This window comes from Schistocerca piceifrons, chromosome 4 (genome assembly GCF_021461385.2).
Source record: "Schistocerca piceifrons isolate TAMUIC-IGC-003096 chromosome 4, iqSchPice1.1, whole genome shotgun sequence".
NCBI lineage: Eukaryota > Metazoa > Arthropoda > Insecta > Orthoptera > Acrididae > Schistocerca > Schistocerca piceifrons.
The window spans coordinates 476,442,618-476,468,082 of NC_060141.1; the positions used below are offsets into that span (position 1 = coordinate 476,442,618).

Here is a 25,465-nt window from a genome sequence, read left to right on the forward strand (position 1 = left end):
CTGTACATGCACTTGTTCATAGTTGATGAACACTTGGGCACCTATCACACATTGGCTGGTCTCCTAAATCACTCAATCTTAATCCAACAAAAAATGTTTGGGACTGTTTGGAACAATGAGTGAAACATAGCAATCAGTATTCCTAGTTTGACAGCTCCACAACATGCAATATTAATAACTGGCCTTATCTGGGTATATCATATGTGAAGAACTTGTGGTCCTACTTCGCTGCTGAATTGAGGGCATTGCTAAAGTTTTCTTCGGAGGGGGGGGGGGGGGCAGGGGGGGGGAGGGGGGGGGAAGGGACGGGGGGTTACTAATGTATGCTTACAGATATACATGAATTTGCCAGTGTAACTTGTGTGACTAATAACCTAGGCTGAGGAGATAGCAAAAGAAGAGGTAGTGAAATGGTTACACATTAAAGATATCTGAGAGAAACAAATTACCAACAGTGAGATTAGTAAAATATGTTACTACTGAAAGAAATTGCAAAACTTCAAACAAAGCCTTTTAAAATAAAGTGTGATAAATGTAAGAGAATAATAATAATAATAATAATAATAGGGCAACATAGAAGGAAATCATTAGCAAGTTATGGATCTCATACACCTATGAAAAGATCTGTAAAGGCATTATCAGATGCTTTCAACTGGGGTGCATACCACAAGATTACATGAAGTAGAATAACAAATGGTCATCAGATATTTGCTATTATGAAGACCTACTAGATAATGAAACGTGTTTTGCAGGGATATCAGATAATGTTCAGATCTTTTATTAGGGCCTGAAGATGAGGTAGAAAATGGAGGAAAAAAGAAAAAAAGAAAATGTAAACAAATGGACTCATCAGTGTTAACCATGTTTGCACCATAACTAGCAACAATAGCAAAAAACCAATTTTATACTGTTCAGTAATATTAAAATTAATATTGTTCTTAGGTGACATTCAGCAGCTGTTAACTATTTGTATTTTTCCAAGTAATGTTAAAGTTTGAATTACATTGAAATAGCTACACTTATCAACCATGAAATGATTTTTTGTGCTCAAAGTTTATAATTTATTTAGTATAAGTGGGTTTTAATAATATGTATTCATTTTTATTTTCTTGTGTTTCAGATATCTTGCAACAACTCACTTTGAGCCAACATATGCAAGATCAGCTTTTCCATGCTTTGATGAACCACAGTTTAAAGCCCGCTTTAAAATGTCCATCTTCAGAGACAGGTTTCATATTGCCCTGTTCAATATGCCTGTTAAAACTACAGAAGATGCTGGTTTTTATATGGGAACTGGATTAGTGAGTTTGTGTAATACATAATACTCTGCATTAATAACTTCTGTTTGTTCCTTTTGATGATTTCAAATATATCAGAAATAACTTCTACTGTTCCAGCTGAGAGATGACTTTTGGGAGTCTGTTGAAATGAGTACATACCTCGTTGCCTTTGTTGTATGTGATTACGACTATATCAGCAGCAAGACAAACAGAAGAGATATTAATGTATCAGTATATGCTCCAAGGGATTTGATACCACAAGCAAAATTTGCACTTAAGACTGCAACTGATATCATGGATTACTATGAAGACTTTTTCAGAGTTCAGTACCCATTACCTAAACAAGGTTGTTACTTTTTTGTAGATCAGCATGGCTATGTTAAAAGTAATATTGTCTGGTGTTAAATGTTGTTGCATCTTCATTCTGTGCCTGTATTAAGACAAATGGGAGAAAAAACATGAGGTGGCAATGAAACACGGCGTGTTCATCTAAAAATGGGTCGTTTTTGAATGTAGTCCCCTTCAGGGTTAATGTACGCTATAATAATTAACAGAACAAATTTTAATAGTCAGCCATCAGTGTCACCTAAATTCAAACAACAGGAATTAAACATAACTCTTCCTGGTCTCTTTTAAAAGCCTTCTGTGATAAAGTATTATTATTATTAAGGCAAGTGCCACTTCAGCTGCATCAGAATCAAAATTTGTTTCTAATTTAGATTTTTTTTTAATTACACACATTCTCTCTCTCTCTCTCTCTCTCTCTCTCTCTCTCTCTCTCTCTCTCTCTCTCTCTCTCTCTCTCTCTCTCTCTCCATGTTTTTTAGGCTGATTCCATGACTGTATGTTTAAACTATAAAATTAATGAGCAACCTGTAACAAGTCACTAAACTTTAATTCTTCACTGATATTGTGTTTCAGAAGCTTTGCCACAAGACTCATTTATGTAGGAATATAGTCTGCAAAAATAAGTAAAAGCAATGTCCACTAACATACAAAATCATAATAATTACTGCACACTAGAACGAAAAAAAGACTTTTAACATCTGTTTAAATCAGAAGGTGCTAATACGCGTAATGCCTTTGGTATCATCTGTTAGCATTTAGTGTGTGATGCTCAAATGCAGAATTCTTGAAGGAAACATGCAAAGCGGATTCACAGGATTGCAGATATGCAACATCAGTGCTAAGTCTTTGCTTTTATTAAACCACAAATGTAGATGCAATCAGAGTGACTGATGTTTAAAAAACTTAATTTGAATGTTTTACCATTCTAGGAGCAATGTTTGTGAACTTAAACTCAAAACTGACACCTAAAGATGGAGCAAAGATTCCACAGTATATCATAACTGAAGGTTTAAAGTTTAGTGACTGGTTGCATTGGGCTTGGTTGTTTATGGTCTAAATATGTTGCCATTGTGAAGAAGAGAAGATTAAAGGTACAGGCAGGTTAATTTCGTTCATTTTAGTTCCTCCTCAAGCATTGTTTCTTTTTAGGCACACAAGGGCTCTATTATATAAGACAAATGGAAAGTAAGTGTGTTGGAAATTACTAATATTTCCTAAAATAATTTGCCTATTTTTTGAAACAAGATTTATTATGATCAGCGGGAAGATACAAATCGTTTTTACAGTACACACATAAGTGCGAGCATATTCCAACAATTTATCTAATAGTTTGACAATATTTTCAGATGGACTTGAACAGGAGCTCTTGTCTAGCATTAGTAAGAACCATCTGGATGTGATCTTTCAAATCACCCAGCATATGTGGTTTGGTCTGGTAAATTTTCTCCTTCACGCATCTCCATAAGAAGAAGTCACACAGTAAAGGGTGTACATAAAGTCCAGAAACACTTTCAGTTGTTTATTGCACAAGAACCAAACATTGTACAGATATCATACATATGTCATTTTGAAGAGAAGCCCTGAAATTTTTTTTCATGTATACTGCCACAGCATAGATTGGTAATTTGCCGATAGTCATCACTAGTCACAAACATGGTGAGTTCAGGTGCGGAGCGAGCTTTCTGTGCATTGGAATTCGACAAAAACAAGTATGCTACAATTGTTCAACGGATGTTTAGAACCAACTTATGGTAAGAAGCCACCAACAAGGAAGGCCATTTACCACTGGCACAACAAATTTGTTAAGACAGGTTGCTTGTACCTGGCAAAGAGAAGCGGACATCCCAGTGTGAGTGAAGTGAATGTGGAGCACCTATGAGAGACATTCGTAAGGAGTCCAAAGAAATCGGTGTCTCGTGCATCCCGCGAACTCAAAATGGGTCCAATGACAGTGTTGAAAGTCCTGTGACAGAAGCTGTCTATGAAACCATTCAAATTGGAGATAGTGCAGAAGCCCAATGACAACGACAAAGACAAGCGTTCTGAGTTTTGTTCACAGTTGCAACAATTGAATGAGGATGGGGACGGCATTGTTGGTCGCTTAATTTTTAGCGATGAAGCCACTTTTCACACTAATGGGAAAGTGAACAGGGATATTTGTCATATCTGGGGTACAAAGCATCCACATGAATGCATTGAATTTGAGCGTTATTCCCCAAAGGTAAAGGTTTTTTGTGCCGTGTCAAGTTGCAAACTGTGTGGGCCTTTCTTCGTCGCTGGGAGCACTGTCACTGGATGTTCCTACTTGGACATGTTGCAGCAATGGCTGATGCCTCAAATGCAATCAGACTCTCTGTTCATCTTTCAACAGGATGGGGCTCCACCTCATTTTCATCATGAAATCAGTGCGTACCTGAATACGGAGCTGCCGCATTGATGGATCAGCCATGCTACAGAAGAGGACAGCTGTTTCATGAAATGGCCTCCCCAATCACAAGATCTCACTCCATGTGACTTTTTTCTGTGGGGACACATTAAAGATCTGGTGTATGTGTCGCATCTACTACTTGATGTAGCAGAGCTCTGGGAGAGAATACGGCAAGTGACTGCCACAGACGACGATGTCATGCTGGGATGGGGATGGCAAGAATTCGATTACCATATTGACATCTGCTGGGACACTCATGGTTCACATATTGAATATTAGTAAAAAAAAGATTTCAGAGTTTCTCTTCAAAATGCAATATGTATGACATCTGTACAATGTTTAGTTCTTGTGCAATAAATAATTTGAAATATTCCCGGACTTTATGTAAACCCTGTTTAAGAACAGGGCTCTGAACTAGCCAATTCTGTTGCCTGCAGTAGCCACCTGAGCCCACTTGTGCGTTGACAGAAATCATTCTACGGAAATAAATTTCTACCACTGCAAAGAAAGTAACATGACAGTCTTAATAGGCATTTACCTCCTGTCCACCCTGTGGTTTTCTGTACACCAATGTTTGTTTCATAATAAGAAAAGGGATGAGATTGTTCAGATATTTCAAAGTCATGCAGCTATGTCATAAAGCTCACTGTAAGATGACATTTTTAATCGTAAAAGTTACAAAACAACAAAATTATGAAACTTTCTAGAGGATTAAAATTGTTTGCCAAACCGGAACAAGAGTTCAGAACCTTTGCTTTTTGGAGACACACAGTAACATCAGTGGAAATATCCACTGTCATAAACCTTCTGGTTGAAGATTTTGCTGTCATTGTCTCAACATGATCATGAGTGAAGATAAATGGTTGATATATTAATCTTTGCGGTCATTTTCATTGATACAGACAGAACATAGTGATTTACACTTCAAATTAAAATGACTTTATTTTAAGTTGCAGGAATAAAATTAAATTTAACTACATGTGAAGTTGCGGTTTTAGACAGATAACGGGTGACTTGACAACACACACAGATTTTTACCAGTTTCCCATAAAATTAGCATGTAGAGAATTATTGGTATAAAACTATGACCTCCCATTAAATAGGGTCTGTGAGGGCTGGAGAACAGAGAGGTCAATGGCTGAGAATGAAACAATAGCAGTACCGAAGTGAGTGTGAGCACTTATGTTAAGGGTGAACAGCTCGCGAGAGGTCATGAGGCTCTCCAAAACTCGACCCTGAGGGCAACTAGAAGTCAATTCCCACAAAACATGATGGGGATTGAAGTCTCCCAGTAGGAGAAAAGGTCATGAGAGTTGTTCCACCATATCTATGAGAGCCTCAGAGTCAATTGCATCTTGTGGACTGAGATACAGTGAGCAAACAGTGATTGTCTGACACCCATAAATTTCGACAGCAACTGCTTGCATGTTGGTGGCCAAACACTGCAGCACCTCCCTTGGCTCTGTCCCCAGTCAGGTCATCCTTTCAGTGAAGGTTACAGCCACGTAGCACAGGGATGTCAGTGGCCTTAATGTGTTTTTCTCTCCTAGCAGTTTCAGTTCATCCACAGATGTCCTGAATCCATTAATGTTCCACTGTAATATGGGAGCCATCTATCATGGGGGTTGCACTTTCACCCTGTCTTTATGCTGGGGAGGGAGCTTGTAATGGATGGGGGCTCAGTCATGGGCAAGATAATTGCCCAGTCTGACATCAAGCTCCATTAGTTCTACCAAAGAGTCAAGTGGGACATCAGATACTAGCATGTCAACATCATCAGACTGTTTACTTTCATACACCATCAGTGGTGGTTGCTTGGCCTTTGATATTTTGCCTGGGGAGGCTTCAGAGCCAAAACTTGGCATTCATCTGGGGAATGGTATTACATTGTTTTTACAGGGCACACTAAACTTATGAGTAGAGTAAGTGAAACCATCTCTGTAAATATGAAACTATTTTGCGGGGGAGGGGGGGGGGGGGGGGGGGGGGGGGGGGAAGGGAATACCGGAATACCTGTTTTCTACTGTTAAGAGTACTCAGAAATAACCATCACTACACACATCTACATTCACAACATTGTTCCTGCGAACAAAATTAAACTAAATGCAAAACTAGAAGTTTACACTGATTCTCTCTCTCTCTCTCTCTCTCTCTCTCTCTCTCTCTCTCTCTCTCTCTCTCACACACACACACACACACACACACACACACACACACACACACACACATTTAGTTTGTCTACAGATAGGTACAAACTACCATATCATCATTGTCAAGATAGTTGTAGATCCATGCACACAAAGAGGGCCTGTTAAACCTTATAGTGTGCCATATAATATTAACAAACTAAACTCTGACCATGGCTAGATTTTACTTTTTGTACTCAGTTTACAGATATCAAATGCCTACAGTTCTGTAAATGTAATTCTTAATCTTTTAGGCAATTTGTTTTTCTGTACTTTTTTTTCACACATTGGTACACTTAATTGAAACTTTCTTCAACAGATCTTATTGCTATCCCTGATTTTGCTGCTGGAGCAATGGAGAACTGGGGCCTGATCACTTATCGTGAAACATCTATCCTCTATGATCCAGACGAAACATCTGCTCCTGCCCATCAGTGGGTTGCAATAGTAATTGCACATGAACTAGCCCACCAGGTAAAAAACACTTGCGGTAGTCAGCTGAAAATTGTGTTATAAAACAAGAAAAGGTACAAATGAGGAGGAAGAGGAAAAAGAATCATGAACAATTTGTAATTATTGAGGCTAACCTTTTATGAAATGATAGAAAAAGCTTTTTGCATAATTTGTTCATTAGAAAAGTTGTTTGAATTTCCTTGCTGTAAGTTAACTCTATAACATGTTGTATTTAGACAATATGATATTTTCTATAACTTAACATATAATAAACAATTTCAGATGAACAATGATTTGCATAACCACAGGATCACACACACAAAATTAACTTTCATGTAGGCTTTGTTTCCTTGTCTAGTGTTGACAGTGGGTTTGTGCAATCATCCATTCATTTGCACATTATGTTGCTACAGTCTTTAGTAAGTTGCTAGCAAGAAGACAAAGAACAAGAAACTGGATACTTGGCAGATTCAAAGGACATTATAAACTTATCTTGTTTGAGACTTCTAAAAACTGCATGGTTACCTACATTCAGGAACTGAAAGCCTGTGTTAACAGCATAATAAGTAACACACTTAATTGTAAATGTATGTATAAGGTAGGAACATGTTATTGTTTGATACATTTCAGTATAGTTGACAAAAATATGAAAACATCATGAGAAATGCATGCTTGACATAAATGTAGACGTTAGCCAAGCCTGCAGGTTGCACTGTTGTATTTAACCAAAAACAGTGTCTGTGCAATAGCTCCAATCTTTTGCAAGTGTCAGTCATGGTCAGAATAGTGCTCTGTGTAGTTATGGGTGCATTATGTCACAATTAAGTTAATTCAAACACGAGCGGTTTGTTGGTGCTTGTCTGGCGAGTGCAATCATAATGAAGGTAGCCGAAGTATCAAAGTGTTATACCACATACAGAAAAAGCAAAGAAACATCATCTGCTAAATCACAATGTGGACGGATGGTCATTGAAGAAGATAGTGGCGAAAAATAAGATAACAACCACCACAGAAGTCACTGCAGAACTGAATGCTGCACTCATTTATCCTGTCAGCACCAACAACCTGAAAGGAACTCCATAAGCAGGGAACTGCAGGGTAAGTTATAATGCCACAACCATTTGTCAGTGATGCAAATGCCCTTAATAGAAAAAGTGGTACCAACGCCATAAAATCTGGACTGTGGAGCAATGGAAGAATGTCATTAGGTTGTATGAGTCTTGTTACACACAGTTTGCAACTTCTGCCAAGTTTGTCCCAGAGGTGAAACGTGGCACAAGGGGAGGTGTTGTTTAGTGATGATTTGGGCAGCCATATTGTGGTATTCCATGGATATTCTGCAAGGTCGCATTACTGCCAAGGATTATTTGAACATTATGGCTGATCGGGTCCGCCCATGGTACGATGTATGTTCCCCAATGAAAATGGTATGTTCCAAGATGACTGGGCACCTGTTCACACAGCTTGCATGACTCAGGACTGACGTTGTGAGCTTGAGGATGAAGTGTCACATCTCCCATGGCCACGGCATGGTTTACTTTGGAGAGAAGTGTGCGTGATCACTATCCACTTCCACATCGCAGGAAAATGGTATAAGGTATCTCTGAGAACCATACAGGACCTGTATTTATCCATTCTGAGATGATCTAGGCTTTATTAAGAGCCAACAGGTTTCCTAAATCATACTGGCTTGATAGTGTGTTGTGTTTTTGGTGTCTCCATATTTTTGTCCAAACCCTTTATAGTAAGCAGGTAATAGTAAAGAAACAAAGTTTCTTAGTATACCTGAAGAAGTACTAGTTTTTTTCATGGTAGTAACTTTGATACTGGATTGATTGTCCCTATTTTGGTCTGTGAAATCAAAACAAGTATGAACAGTTTAGTGTGTACATAACTAATATCTAAGGGCTGCTATTCTTGGTTAATGTATACTTTTTATTCTCCCACATCCCTGAAGACTCTCCTTCATGATGGGAGCGGTGGAAAATGATGAAAGACAGAATGAATTAATTTTGTGTAACTGCCCTTCGGGTACTGATAGAACACTACAAATTGTAAAAATTATTAAAAAACTGAAACAAAATTTTCAGCCATTAACATGAAAAGTACAAGCAATTCTGACAAGTGTGGGAGTGTGAAGAGTCATTCAAAGACAGACTAAATTCAGTTACACAAAAAAATCTCTAATCATACAATAGTAATAGTCATAGTAGCTGAAGTTAATTTGCCTGATATAACTAGGAAAATTAAACATCGTGCAGTAAAGGTTAACAATCTCCCAAAGTAATACTGAACATGTTATTAGGCAAGTGGCTCAAACAACAAATCTGACAGCTCAGACACAGAGATATTTTATATCTCCTTAGTACAAAAAAATCCAACCTTCTTCAGAGAGAATCTGACCATGATGCCATTGTTGCAACAAACATCATTATAGGCAAAAAGTTTATCCAAGAAGTTAGGAGAGTGTTTATCTTTGGTAGAAATGATAGTGACTGAACTCCTACTTAAAAATGAGCTGCAAATATTTATTTCTAATTTAAACAAAATATAGGGATGTTATTGTTAAAACTCTCACACATTATAAATCACATTCTGTGCTGCTTGCAAAAAAAGTGAAATACCCAGAAGGAGAGAAGAAAAGAAAATTAAATTTCACATTGAGAGGGCATGTGATTTTATTTCAGTGACTACAAACTCTAGTCAAATTTACAAAGAACTTAGCGGTATCAGCCAAATTATCAGTATGATGTTGCACCTTCTCTGGCTTGGATGCTGGCACTGATTTGGTCAGGAAGGGTGTCAAAAAGTCATTGTATCCTTTCCTGAGGAAAGTATACCCATAACTCTTGTCAGCTTGGAAAACCTTTAAGAAGTCAATTCCAGTCTGATAAAATGGAGAAACTTCAGAGGAAATTGGTACCAGATGTATGGGGGTAACATCCTGCATACTGGCACTGGGACTGCAATGTTTTTACAAGCATTGTCCTGTTGAAAAATGGCATCACCGCAGTGTTGCATGAGTGGTGACACATGAGGACACAGGATGCCTGTTATGTGCTGTTGTACCATCAGACTTCCCATAATCACTACTGGCTGTGGCCTGAAGTCATATGTAATGCCTTCGCGCATCGTAATACCAGGAATAACATACTGTGCCTCTCTAAAACATTGGAAGAATGGGTGCTCTCCCCAGGTCACCTCCATACTTGCTGACAATGGTCTGAAATTGATGCATTGCCATTGGTCAGCAGTCTATGCTTTTTAGTCATGGCACCACTCCAAATGCAGCATATTCTGATGTTACGGCAAGCTACACATGGTATGGTAATTCCCTAGTCCGGCTGCTGCTACACTCTCACCAATGTTGTGGGTTGGAACAAGGGGTCCAGTGCTTGTTTTCAGATGAAAGGCACAGTTGTGAAGGGGGTTACATTGTGCTTGCAACCATAAGTGACACAGTATGGTGACTGGAGCCTTGACGACGAGTATGCCTGCCCTCATATTCCATGCAGTCCATCGGGCCACTGTAACATGTGAATACCCCACAAATGTGGATATTGTGTGATTTAGTCAGCTGGCCATACGAGACCCACAATGAGGCCCCTTTCGAACTCTGTCATGCACTAATGATGATGTCTCACATGACTACACAGCATTCCTGTATCGTTATCAGTCTGTCATCATACAACATCTGATACTGTTCACACCCCTTATGTACCCTCCCTGGCCTAGTAACAACACTAAATATGAACAACACTATCCACAGTGGTGACCATTCTACCTTTCACAGAGAACTGCTGTTGTAATCATTTACAAACCTCCTGATGTTGTGTCTGTGTACTATGTTACATTGACATCCAACCATGTCCTCTGGGCTTCAAGTTTTTTGTCAGACGATAGACGTAACTTTCTACAAAAGAAGAAGAAGACGAAGATGGTGATGATTATGACTACGACAATGATTGTAATGAAGATAAGAAATTTCAGAAATATCAGTCTTGCTAACATTGTGTTAAGCTATTTCCTCACCAGGTTCTTGTCAAATGTCTTAACTTCAAACAGTAGTGTAAGGCAGGAACACAGAAGGAATCAAATGTGAAGTAATTGACTAGTCAGAAAAAAAGGATGTCAGCTTATCAAATTATAAGAAGAAACATAATAGAGAGGTGTGAAGAAATAATGGATACAAAATGTTAAGGCTTTTGTATCCACTTGTTGACAAACTGCCGGTTGGCTTCTGTCTCGAGTTCTTCGGCCAACAGTAGTCTGTTGATTTTTTGGATGTATGGCCAGCATGAGTGGCTGGCATTGTCAAAGTTTCACCATATTTTGCTGGTGATAGACCAACATCAGCAATAGAGGGTGAAACTTTGACAATGCCAGCAACTGTGCTGGTAAAACATCAGAAAAATCATCAGATAAACATTGGCCAAAGAACCCGTGACAGACGCCAACAGACAGTTTGTCAAAGCATGGATAGTTTACAATGTTTTACTGGTTTACAGTTGTATAGTACAGGGAAATAATGATAATGTTATGAAAAGGATAGATTACAACTCACCATATAGGAGAGATATTGAGTCACCGATAGGCACAATAAAAGACTGCCAAACACTCCCAAATTCAGTCACCCATGACTTGTTAAAGACCATCTCTCCTTTTCCTGGTCCCAGCAATAGAGACTTTTTTGCCACCAGCTCTACTAATCAGACTCGACCAAAGACCAATGTTTAACCCTGCTAGACTTATTTCACTCCTCCATCCAGCTGTGATCCACCTCCACTGCCTCCAAATCACCCCCTGTTAACTTTTCCCAGCCCTCCGTCTAAACTCTTGACTGCACCTAGCTACTGCTCCATCCTCTCTTCACCTCGTCCTTGTATGCTCCCATAAGCAGCACTTTACTGCCCCCACCCCTACCTTACTATCCCTCCCCCTCCCCAACTTAGCCTCCTCCTTATCTCCACCATACAGATTGCTGCTCCCCATCATGCGCAGGTGCTCACTGTCTGGTTCGGCAGCCATAGACAGTGGTCATGTGCATGTGAACTTTGCATTTGTGCACATACATGTCCGCGCATGCGCATGCAAGTGTGTGTGTGTGTGTGGGTGTGTGTGAGTGTGTAAGAAAATAAGGCTTTTGTGGCTGAAAGCTTACTTGTTTGACAGTCTTTTTGTTGTGCCCATATGCGACACATCTTCTCCACTATATGTTGAATGGCAGTCTATCCTTTTGATAATATTGTCTTTATTCCATCCTAGATTTTCCATTGTTCATAAAGGGAAATACCTAAGATATGCTTGACTGCAGAGTGTTTTATGATACCATTTAGAGTGATGGTGAAAGCAGTCCTCCCAATATTGAAATACAATTGATTACATTAAAAGTGAAATAGGGCATCAAGGCATCATAAATTCATATTGGATTTTAAAGTGAATATGCTGTCCAGCTGACCCTTTCCTAGATCACACAGAATCTGGAATCAAGTACCAATTATGATAACAGGGTCATCAACAAGGAGTTACATCTCAGATTGGAAGTACATTTATTAAGCTCACAAGAAAGTACAGATGGAACTGCACTATCTGCCTCAGCAGTGTGTTCTTATTTACATATATATTTGTAGAACATTCTGGTATGAAAACAGGATCAAGAAACTGCCTATCAACTGGGAAAAATTTGTTTCCTATGCAGGAGACTATATAGAAAAATTACTGTGCATGTAGGAATTCTTCTGAAGCTTAAATAAACTTACCAAACAATGTGGTTTATGTATGATTGTTACAATATCCATGGAAGAAAGGAGTTTTTTATGAAACAATCAGCATTAGTTTATCTAAAAACAGTTGCAAGAAACATGTTTCACTTATTTCACATTCAGTATCTTATAGATAGTATCTGGAGATTTAGACAAGCCACAGTGTTGAAAGATAACGAGAAGCATCTTCACAAATATGTGATTGATTTGGAACCTTTTTGGCTGATAGAACTGTGTGTGTTACGCTGGTTGGTACAAGTTCAGGGAAAAGAAAATGACATTAAATGTGCCCTAAGAAAGCACAATAGGGCTATTGGAGTTCACAATGTACACAAACAATTTATGAGAAATACTCAGTAACATCCTCAGATGCTTGCTGGTGATACTGTTGTCTACAGGAAAGATAACTGTAAGGAAATATAGACTGGTATTAAATACAACCTCTGACAATAAAGTTCGGTGAATGAAATCAGAATGGTCAATCGGGCAATACTGGTGACTCACAACGCTGCACCTGCATAGCGGCCAGTGTTGACAACCTGCCGTCACCTTAGTTAAGTGTGTGTTCCATGTTAGACCTGTTGGATGAAGTGCTTTTTTATACGTTGGTTCTGAACTGAGACCAGGACAATGAAAGAGCAAAGGATCAATTTGAAGTTTTGTTTTAAGCTTCACACGACACTATAATAAATGCATGCAATGCTGGTACGTATTTATGGGGATAGAGCACTGTCCATGAAGTGAAGAGAGAGTGAGTGTGTGTGTGTGTGTGTGTGTGTGTGTGTGTGTGTGTGTGTGAGTAAGATGTTTTCCCATTTTCGAGGAGGCCAGTAAAGTGTTTCTGACAATCCCCATAGCGGACGACCGGTGACCATCGCCTGTGATGAAAACATTGAGAAAGTAAGGGCATTAATCATGAACGACTATTGATTAACTGTGCACATGATAGTGGATGAACTGTACATGAGCAGTGAATCCATGCAACAAATCCTTATCACTAGTTAGGGAAGAGGAAAATGTGTTGTTTTGTGCCACATCACTTGACTGGTGATCAGAAGCAGGCACATTTAGAGCTTCACAGGATTTTGTCAAAACGGTGGATGCGACACCCAATTTCTTGAACCACATTGTCACTGAGGATGAAACCTGGTGTCTCCAGTAAGACCCTGAAATGAAATGGCAAAACATGGAATGGCCTCCTTCTACATCACCTTGGGAAAGAGGTCGGAGCCAAAAAATCACCCATCAAAATGATGCTCATCACCTTTTTCGATAGTGAAGGCATTATCTGCAAGGAATTTCTACCTGAGGGAACGACGTTGAACACTGCGTGGTATGTTGAAATTTTGACCCATTTCATGGAATGTCTATGCAGGGTATGACCCCAGTATGCACAACAAGGTTCCTGGCCTTTTGTTCACGACAACTCTCGCCCACACACAGCTAATATTGTCAAACAGTTCCTGCCAAAAAAGGGGATGGTGCAATTTGAATATCCACCATAATTGCTGGATCTCAAATCTCCATACTTCTTCCTGTTCCCTCAACTCAAACTCGCTTTGAAAGAAGAGAGATTTTATGATATTTCTGACATCCAACGAAACGTGATGTGGCTTTTGAACACCATCCCGAAGGAAGACTTCGTGCAAGGTTTCCAGGACATGTATCACAGAGTCTAGTAGTGCATAGTTACGGGAGGTGACTATTTCAAAGGAGAATAAGGTAACTGTAGTTCATAGTTCATCTACGTTAATGTTACAGGACTATTCACCAAACTTCATTGTCAGAGGTTGTATCAGAAAATGTAAAATAATGACTATAACACATAGGAAAAATCCTGCATATACAATTGCAAGATAGTGGTAAGTTTCTGAAGTCTGTCACACCATTAAAATATCTACAGGTTAGATGTGCCATTAAAATGTATAGGAGTTATACTACAGAGGCGTATGAAATGGGATGAGCATATGAAATCAGTGGTAGGGAAGGTGAACAGTAGATTTAGATTTGTTTGGAGATATCTAGGATAGAGTCACCTGCAACAAGTCCCAGAGAAATGAGATACACACATCCAATGAATGACCTTTCACCTCTAGTTTTGATTACAGCTGATGTATTGCATACCTAGACTGTTAACAAAATACCAGAATTAATTGACTAATTATTGTAACCATGAGATAGGATCTAATAAATCTATATAATCTTTCAGAATTTTCCTCAATAGAGTAACAAAAGTGATTTAATACATATTTTATAATTAATTTTGTGCTTGAAATTTGAAAATTAAATTCTGTTCACATACAAATAGATCAAAAAATGTTAATGTGACACACCAGTGTTTGTTTGAGTTTCAGTACCATTCTGCACAATGAAGAACAATTCATTGAGTATGATTCAGTGTCACAGAAGTAATCAGTTTGTGCTTAAGATAAGAGTTCACATGTTGTTTCATGCATAACACCTTCTGCTAATAGTTTCCACTCCATTCCATAATTTTTTTTTATTTCTAATGTGCAATATCTTGTCCTTGCTTTCATTGTAACACAGTTTAGAATATTTTACTGTTGTTCATCTTGCCATTTCAGGCATTTGTAACTAATGTTTTAATTTACATTTATATCAAACATTTTATTCTGATCCGAAGTACATCTAATCCCAAGTTTATTTACTCTTTCATGCTTTAAGGGGAAACTGCTTTAAAAGTTCTTTGCTTGAAACAACTCTCCTCAGTGCTCACCTTACTTCAACATCTGTCTTTAGCTTTAATGTAGCAATGAAAGTATTCAATTTGTAACAATATAATGTAACTGGATAGATAAAAAAGTACTCACCAAGTGACAACAGGAAAAGCAGCTTTAGGAAAAGGGATAGAGTTTGGAAAAGTCTCCTCTGACCCATGGTGACTTTTCCAAACTCTGTCCCTTGTCTTAAACCTCTCCAGTTCCTTCCCCTTCACCTCTCTTCCTTCCACTTCAACCCTTCTGCCGGAAGAAGGAGCCGCTGATGAAGAAAGCTCGCATAAGTAAAATCTTTGTTTATATGTGTGTTCCCCTTCTGTCACTTGGTGAGCAGATTTTTTATCTGTAAGTTTTGATTGAAAAATTGTGATGAAATGAGTTACAAACTATTTTATGTATTTCTTTGCAGTGGTTTGGCAATTTGGTAACAATGAAATGGTGGAATGACCTGTGGCTAAATGAGGGATTTGCCAGTTTTTTGGAATACCTGGGTGTTGACCATGTGATGCCTGGATGGAAGATGATGGAGCAATTCATTCTTGATAAGACACAGCCTGCACTTAATCTTGATGCTCTTGCCAGCAGTCATCCAATTTCAGTTGACGTTCATGACCCAGTTGAGATAGAAGCCATATTTGATACTATCTCTTACAGCAAGGTATACACTTAACAGAAAATTCAGTAATTCTATGGCTACTGACTGCTGAGTCATCAAACTATTAGTTATGTTTCTCCGATGGAGCATTTTATTGTAAAAATGTGTCTGATGTAACACTGAGGAAAATAAAATTAAGTGAAATTAATGTTATACAGAACTGAATAATTAAAAGTACCTCTGAAGCAGCATATGTGTAGGAGAAAGTAGTAGCACATGTAAGCGCAGCAAAATAGTTATCAAACTGTGTCACTATCCCCATTACAATTACTAACTGTCACATGTTGACCACCAAAACTTCATTTTTTCCCTGTTCCTTTTATTCAGCTCCAGAGCTATTGCATTTCTTTGGCTGTACAGAATGAATATGTTCATGGAATGAAAAAAAATTTCTTTTGCTTGATGAGTAAATCTTCTTTATGTATCTAGTTGCATTATGTTTCCAACATTTGTGCACCTTTTTCAGACAGTATTTAATTATAAATAACTGCTTCTTCTGCAAGAAATCTGCTGTTGATGATGTGTGCAGCAAGAGTCGCAGCACTCTTCCCTGGAGCACCCCTGAAGTTACTTAAACTTCCGTCACTGACTCTCCATCCAGAATAAAATATCAAGGAATCCTCTGTCTAGTCATAAATTTTGTTTGATACCTCATTTTCCCATACTTACATTAATAAGCTTTGGTAAGATACTTGAGTCACACACTTTTTGGAAGTCAAGAAACACTTCATCTTCCCAGCTGTCATGATCTTCAGATGGTTGCTGGATTTTGCATGACCAATGTTTTCAGAACACATGCTGATTGGCATGGAGGAGGTACTTCTGTTTGAGATACCTCATTATGTATGAGTTCAGAACATATTCAAAGATTCTACAACACCCAGTGATGTTGGACAGTAGTTTTGTTTAATCACACTACTTCTTTCCTATGGAGTAGGTCTTCAAATGACGATGAAGTTGTCTTCAGCCTGAATGTGGTTTGGATGATACAGTAGTTTACGAGGTGTCTTTACCAGATGTGGTCCAGTTGGAGGGGTAAGCCTTTTTTCCTGTCCTCTGATCTTTGAACTGGATTACTCAGCCAGTTATAAGGGAATTCACAGTCAGTGGCACACCATGGCATTTCGGAACCTGGGGCAATTTAAAATGTTGTGCCCCCTTATAAGCTGTTACAAATCCAAGTATTAAAACTATTGTTTTTTTTTTAAATCTACAATTACAATTAAAATATCAAATTACTTCTCTAAATTTACTTCAAAACTGTAACAGTGTATAGGTACTAGTAGAAATATAACAAAATAGGAAAACAAAAAACATTAAATATTAGACATTTCAGTAAATAAACTGCATTTGTTTAAAACCTTTATTCTCGAAAATTGCTCTAGTATGTGGTTAAGTTAACATTTATTTTTTATTTTTCTTTCACTTGATGAAATTGCAAGGTTACTTAACCTTTCCTGGATTATAGGCAAACTCTGTTAGGTCTTTACTAGCTTTAATTTGGAAAAACTTCTTTCACAAGTAGCATTCGACAGAGTGATTCTTAAAAAGTTCATAATGCCACAATAATGTTACTTAAACTCTTGCATCTTCCACGATTTTATGTAACTTAATAATTCTAAAGTTGTCCATGCAAAAATTTTCCTTTCTCAATGAACATCTTTAAATAAAGAAATGTGGTGTCTAATACAGTGTACTTCAGCAATCACAGCAGAAGCTTTCAATTTGGAATATTTTTCATATAAATGCTGAATGTTTCAAACAATGATTTCGTCTTTTTCTGCTTTCAGTAGTATTTGATTTTGAAGGGAGGCAAATCGTTCAGGGAGTATATTAATTTGTAACATACATTTCTTTTAATACTGATGTTAGCTACTGCCTCAAGTTGTACTCTAAGTCTCCTGAATTGGATTTAAGCCAGGATGGATTTGTTTCTTACCAAATATTTTCTTTCGTCTTCTGTTTTTATTTCTGTTGAAATATCAAATATATTTCATATCTCTAAGGCTCTCTCAACTGCATTTGTGACTAGAGAGTCGCGCAATTCCTCATAAGAGTCAGTGCTTTCAGGTTTTGATCACATTGATCAAACCCAAGTACTCTTTTGTTGTTGGAATATATGAGCATCATTCAGTAAGCACTTAACTCCAAAAATAAAAGAATGCAAAGAAATGGTAGGTCATAATGCAAGCCAACAAATTGGCTGCATCTGCTTTGTTTTCTAGGGTTCCTTCTGATCTATCACTCAAGACTTCCAAAGCTGCTGTTGTGCTTTTAAGCTACTCAGCAAGCACATGCACAGATTCATGCTTTGAACTCTGTCTTTTGTCACAGGAGCGCTTCACATTAATTGGAACATGTTGTTTAAAAACATGCCACCTGTGTCAGAAAAAAGTCGCTGGTTTTGTTCCAACAGGAGCTGTATGTACTCCAACAAGATTACGTGAGTGATTGTTAACGGGGCACAAACACTGCTTTGGGGTTTATACTCAAAATACATCTCTGAATGTTACTAACACATCCAGCCATGGTCGCAGTATTATCATATCCTTGTCCACAGCAGTACTCCAGTTTTAGACCTTCTCCTTGCAGCTTGTCACAGATTTGTTCTGTGTTTTCATTAGCTGATTTCTGAAGTAATAGAATCAAGTCAATAAAGGATTCCTCTATTGTGGCTTCTGAACCTTCGATATGTGCATAACATATTAACTGAGACATTTGATTGGTATGTAATAGATCTGGTGTACTATATTTAGCCATAAAAAATTTTTTTAACTATCTCTATTCTGACCTCATCACCAAGTACTTTAGTGAATTCATTTTGGCTTCATTGAGGAAGATAAGGCACAACATAGCCATCTGCTTGCTGAACTTATACTTAGAGAGTGCTTTCCATCTGAATCATATTTGGAAAGTTGCTTGAAAGTTTCAAGGAAAGTTTTGCAGTTACCACTTTCACAAAGGCTTTCTGAGGACCATTCAAGGGTAAGGATTGTCTGGCTAAATGCAATAAACAATCAAGACTTCTTGTTAATACATATTTTGTAAAAATGCATCTTTATTTTGTAGTTCACACATTCATCTCTTAAGAGGTTAATTTTTCAAAGTCTTACTTACGTTTTCTCGCCAACAGTTAATACCAGTGAAAAACTTGAAATCAGTCTGCTCTCAGAGTGTGATTTTCTGCATAGATGTTGAAGCATTTTGAGACAACGTTGTTTGTCTCTGCTCCCACTTAGAAAGTAAACGGCTTACAGACTCTGGAGTACATGTGCATGTAAATTCTGGTGTATTTCCAAAGCTGGTGCTATCAGTGGTTTTCACAATAAATCTGTCAAGATTTCCAGCTAGTTCAGCAAATGACCCCTGTTCTATTTTTCATCTGTTGCTGCATTGGACACCAAATTCCTTTCTCAAGGCATTATACACAAGATAAACTCTGAAAAAATATTAAATAATTGTAAACAATGCTTATAATCATGTAATAAATGAATACAACTGTTAGGTAACTAGTGCAGAAACTTTTTGGTCAACATAATGGTACTATTGGAGGCAAGAAGACAGCTGTAAATGTTGGTGGTCTGGACGTCAAAGCATGGAGTGCATTTGTGAGGTCCTGTCAGGCATAAGTGGTTTTGAAATTTATTAGTTTTGGTTTTAGTTGAATCATCATTTCTGTAGCAGCAGCAAGGATAGTGGAGATGCCATGAAGTGTAGGAATGTGGTGATGCATCCACCTCAGCAGTCTTGAGGCCGTTGGGGAGATCACGTGGCAGAAACTTCTACTTCTACATCGATACTCCTCAAGCCACTGTATGGTGCATAGTGGAGGGTACCTTGTACCACTAAGTGCCATTTTCTTTCCTGTTCCACTGGCAGATAGAGTGCGAGAAAAACAGCTATCTATATGCCTCCATATGAGCCTAATTTCTCATATTTTATCTTCATGGTCCTTATGTGTAATGTATGTTAGCCGTAGCAGAATTGTTTGGCAGTCAGCTTCAAATACTGGTTCTCTAAATTTTCTCAGTAGTGTTTCTCAAAAAGAATGTCACCTTCCCTCCAGGGATTCCCATGTGAGTTCCTGAAGCATCTCTGTTACACTTACATGTTACTCGAACCTACCAGTAACAAATCTAGTAGCCTGCTCTGAACTGCTTCAATGTCTTCCTTCAGTCTGACCTGGTATTGATCCCAGTCACTCGGGCAGAATAGGTCAAACCAACATCCCGTATGTGGTTTCCTTCACAGGTGAACCATTCTTTCCTAAAATTCTCCCAATAAACTGAAGTCAACCATTCGCCTTCCCTACCACAATTCTCACATGCTCGTTCCACCTCATATTGTTTTGCAACTTTATACCCAGATATTTAAACGACTTGACTCTATCAAGGAGGACACTAGTAATACTATATCGGAACATTGCGTGATGTATCTTCCTACTCATCTGCATAACTTATATTGTTCCACATTTAGGGTAGCTGCCATTCAGCACACCAACTGGAAATGTTGTCTAAGTCATCTTGTATCTTCCTACAGTCACTCAACTTCGACACCTTACCATACACCACTGTATCGGCAGCAAACAACTGCAGATTGCTGCCAACCCTGTCCGCCTAATCATTTATGTAATAGAGAACAACAGTCATCCTATTACATGCCCCTGGGGCACTCCTGACAATGCCCTTGTCTCTGAACTCATACTGGGTGCTATTACTTAAGAAGTCTTTGAGCCACTCACATATCTGTGAACTTATTCCATCTGCTTGAATCTTCGTTAACAGCCTGCAATGGGGCACCGTGTCCAACACTTTCCAGAAAACTAGAAATATGGAATCTGCCTGTTGCCCTTCTTCACCCATTGTTCAAGGTATATCGTGTGAGAAAAGGGAAGATGAGTTTTCACAAGTGATGCTTTCTAAAATCATGCTGATTCATGAATATAAGCTTCTCAGTTTCAAGAAAGTTTATTACGAGGGTGAGTTAAATGAAAACCTTAAATATTTTTTTAAATATTATTTATTGTACGGAAGTGGTACAAAGCTGTATCACTTTTTAACATAATCTCCCCCATGCTCAATGCAAGTCCTCCAGCACTTACAAAGTGCATAAATTCCTTTAGAAAAAATTCTTTTGGTAGTCCGCACAACCACTCATGCACCGCATGGCATACCTCTTCATCAGAATGGAACTTCTTTCCTCCCATTGCATCTTTGAGTGGTCCAAACATATGGAAATCACTTGGGGCAAGGTCTGGTGAGTATGGTGGATGAGTAAGACGCTCAGAATGCAGGTCTGTGATTGTTGCAACTGTTGTACAGGCAGTGTGGGGCCTTGCATTATCATGTTGCAAAAGGACACCTGCTGACAGCAATCCGCATTGCTTTGATTTGATTGCAGGCCACAGATGATTTTTTAGGAGATCTGTGTATGATGCACTGGTGACAGTGATCCCTCTAGACATGTAATGCTCCAAAATGACGCCTTTTTTGTCCCAAAAGAGAGTCAGCATAACCTTCCCTGATGATGATTCTGTTCGAAACTTCTTTGGTTTAGGTGATAAAGATTGGCGCCATTCCTTGCTCCCTCTCTTCGTTTCCGGTTGGTGGAAGTGAATCCAGGTTTCATCCCCAGTAACGATTCTTGCAAGTAAGCCATCACCTTCTCATTCAAAGTGCCAAAGAAGTTCTTCACAAGCATCAACACGTCGTTCTCTCATTTCAGGAGTCAGCTGCCATGGCACCCATCTTGCAGACACTTTGTAAAACTGGAGCACATCATGCACAATGTGGTGTGCTGACCCATGACTAATTTGTAAACATGCTGCACTGGCATTCAGTGTCACTCAACAGTTTTCCTTCACTATGGCTTCAACTGCTGCAGTGTTCTGTGGAGTCACAACTCGTTGTGACTGACCTGGACGAGGAGCACCTTCCACTGAAGTCACACCATTTGCGAACTTCCTACTCCATTTGTAGACTTACTGCTGTAACAAACATGCATCACCGTACTGAACCCTCATTTGTTGATGAATTTCAGTAGGCTGAAGAACCCAAAAGCAGCTGATCATAGGGCTTCACGCTCATTCCCAGTCCCAGAGACTGAATCAGTGAAGTCCTCCCAGCCAGGGAAACCCAAGGAGCAGCCAGAGAAATCCAAGAAGGAGATCCCCAAGACCAAGGGAATTGCGGTGGCATCCACACCACCACTACCTATAAGCTCTGCATCTGTGGATGAGGTGGAGATTCTGGCATCCGCTGAGGACCTAGATCTCGCTGGACCCTCAGACACAATGGATATAGACTGCTCAGGCAGGAAGTTGGTGGCAGCAGGTGACCCTGAGTCATAAACTGCCTCATTGAATGTTCCACGCCTTCCCACTCTCATGATGACATGAGACGGGGAGTGGAATTGCGGCAGTTTTTTCCACCAACTAGTTGAGCTACAGCAACTGTTCAGTTTTACACCAGCTTTCTGCATTGCTGTCCGGGAAACCTGGTTCCTGACAGTGCGGACCCTTGTTCTCCACAGCTAGAAAGGATATTACAGGAACCATAGTGACTATAATCAAGTGTCAGGTGAGTTCACGTTTATGTCCTAAACTCAGTCTGTAGTGAAACTGTGTCCCTTCAAACCCCTGTTAAAACTGTGGCTGTCAGGATATGGATGACACTGGAAATAACTGCAATGTATACCTTCATCCAAATGGTCCAGTACCCCTGAATGTATTAGCTACACTGATTGATCAACTCCCTAAACCTTTCCTACTATTGGGAGATTTTAACGTGCATAACCCCTTGTGGAGGGGGGGGGGGGGGGGGGGGGAATTTACTGTCTCAGTTCAACCTCTGCCTCTTAAATACTGGGGCCACCACACATTTCAGTGTGGCTCATGGTAGTTACTGGGCCATTGATTTATCAATTTGCAGCCCAGAACTTCTCCCATCTATCTGCTGGAGAGCACATGATGACCTGTGTGGTAGTGACCACTTCCCCATCTTCCTGTCCACTGCCCCGGCGTCAGGCTCATGAACACCTGCCCAGATGGGCTTTAAACAAGGCGTACTGGGAAACTTCCACCTCTGCTGTCACTGTTAAATCCCGCCCCCCCTTCCCCCCCTCCTTCCCCCCCCTCCCACACACACACACACACACACACACACACACACACACACACACACACACACACACACACACACGGGAACATCAATGTGATGGTTGAGCAGGTGACTACAACAATCCTTGCTGCAGCAGAAAACACAGTCCCTCGCTCTTTAGGGTGCCCCGTTGAAAGGCAGTCCCTTGGTGGTCACTGGAAGTCGCTGAATCAATTAAGGAACGTCGGCGAACTCTACAGTGGTATAAGTGGCACCCTTCCGTGGAGCACCTTGTAGCCTTTAAACACCTCTGTGCCTGCATTCATCAACTTATCAAATGATGGAAGCAGAAGTGTTGGGAGAGATACATCTCAACCATTGGGTGCCAACATCTGCTTGCCATCTTTTTTGATTTACGAAAAGCGTATGACATGACCTGGCGATGTGATATCCTTGCCACTTTATACGAGTGGGATCTCCGAGGCCCGCTCCCAATTTATATCAAAAATTTCCTGTCTATTTGTACTTTCCATGTCCAAGTTGGTTCCTCCTATGATTCCCCCCATATCCAGGAGAATTGGGTCCTTCAGGGTTCTGTATTGAGAGTGTCTCTATTTTTAGTGGCCGTTAATGGTCTAGCAGCAGCTGTAGGACCGTCCATGTCACCTTCTCTGTATGCAGACGACTTCTGCATTTCGTACTGCTCCACCAGTACTGGTGTTGCTGAGCGGCACATACAGGGAGCCATCCACAAGGCGCAGTCATGGACTCTAGCCCACAGTTTCCAGTTTTCGGCTGCAAAGTGGTGTGTTATGCACTTCTGTTGGCATTCATCCAGAACCAGAACTTTATCTTAATGATGATCCACTCACTATAGTGGAGACATATCGATTCTTAGGACTGGTTTACTATGCCTCATTAACTTGGCTTCCTCACCTTAGTCAGCTTAAGTGGAAGTGCTGGCAGTGCCTCAATGCCCTCCACTGCCTGAGCAACACCAACTGGGGTGCAAATAGCTCTACGCTGCTGCTGCTCTACAGAGCCCTTGTTAAATCCCTCCTTGACTATGGGAGTCTGGTTTATGGTTCAGTGGCACCCTCACTGTTGCATTTACTCGACCGAGTGCACCACTGTGGCATTTTGGCATTTGCCTAGCGACAGGAGCTTTTAGGATGAGTCCGGTGACCAGTGTCCTGGTGCACTGCAAGTTAGGCGTGCACAACTACTGGCAGTTGTGTTGCAGACGTTCATAGTTCTCTTGCGTATCTGAATTACCGTCTCCTTTTCACACCCACGGTGGTTGATCTCCTGCATCAGCGGCCCAGGCAGGGCTTCCAATTGCACTTCATGTCCGATCCCTTCTTTCCAAACTGGAGTCCTTGCCTTTACCACCTATGCTTGTGGTTCATTCACAAACACCTGCATGGTGTACACCTAGGCCATGGCTTTGCCTGAACCTTTCACATGACCATAAGAGCTCTGTTAACCATGCAACTCTCTGCTGTCACTTCCTCTCGATTCTCGACATGTACCAAGGCCATGAAGTAGTTTTCACCAATGGCTTCCTGGCTGATGGTCACGTTGGCTTTGCCTATGTTCATAGAGGACATACAGAGCAGCACTCATTGCCAGGTGGCTGCAGTGTTTTCACTGCAGAGCTGGCGGCCATTTCTTGTGCTCTTGAGCACATTCGTTCATGCCCTGGGGAGTCATTTCTTCTGTGTACTGACTCCTTGAGCAGCCTACAAGCTATCGACCAATACTACCCTCGTCATCCTATGGTATCGACCATGCAGGAGTCCATCTATGCCCTGGAATGGTCCACTTGTTCAGTGCTGTTTGTCTGGACCCCAGGTCACATCAGAATCCCAGGCAGCAAATTTGCCAACAGGCTGGCCAAACAGGCTACACGGAAACCGCTTATGGAGACTAGCTTCTCTGCAAATGACCTGTGTTCAATACTATGCAGCAAGATTTTGCGACTTTGGGAGATGGAATGGCATAACCTTAGTATGCACAATAAACTGCGTGCCATTAAGGAGACTACGAATGAGTGAAAAACCTCCGCGCGGCCCTCTTGCAGGGACGCTCTGGTTCTCTGTTGGCTCTGCGTTGGCCATGCTTGGGTGACACATGGCTACATCCTGCACCGTGATGACCCACCTCAGTGTTGCTGCGGTGTCCGGCTGACAGTGGCCCATATCTTCTTTGACTGCCCTGCAATGGACTCTTCAGTTACCAGGCTCATTGCCATTAATTTTAGCTGACAAAGCCTCATCGGGTAATTTAGTTTCACATTTTATATGTGATGGTGGGTTTTATCTTTCTATATAAGTTTTTGCTCACATCTTTTGTCCCTTTGTGTTCTCCACTCTAATGCTTTTAGACTGGATGTTTTAATGTGTCACAGAGTGGCTAGCTTTTCCTTATTATTCTCAGGGTCGGCCAGCCACGGTCATCTGATCTCTTGTTTTTATCCCTTCTACCTGTTTCTTGCTTCTCTCTGTGGTTTTCTTTT

General features: G+C 40.0%; 1 protein-coding gene across 3 annotated transcripts in view; it reads left to right on the forward strand.

Moving 5' to 3' along the window:
• LOC124794765 (glutamyl aminopeptidase-like) overlaps nt 1–25,465 on the forward strand; it is a 278,588-nt gene that overhangs the window by 170,208 nt on the left and 82,915 nt on the right. For all 3 annotated transcript variants that reach the window (XM_047258386.1, XM_047258385.1, XM_047258387.1), the window contains 4 exons: nt 1,121–1,301; nt 1,398–1,626; nt 6,562–6,716; nt 15,605–15,853. In XM_047258386.1, the coding sequence (XP_047114342.1) occupies nt 1,121–1,301; nt 1,398–1,626; nt 6,562–6,716; nt 15,605–15,853 (814 nt within the window). The remainder of the gene's footprint in view (nt 1–1,120; nt 1,302–1,397; nt 1,627–6,561; nt 6,717–15,604; nt 15,854–25,465) is intronic.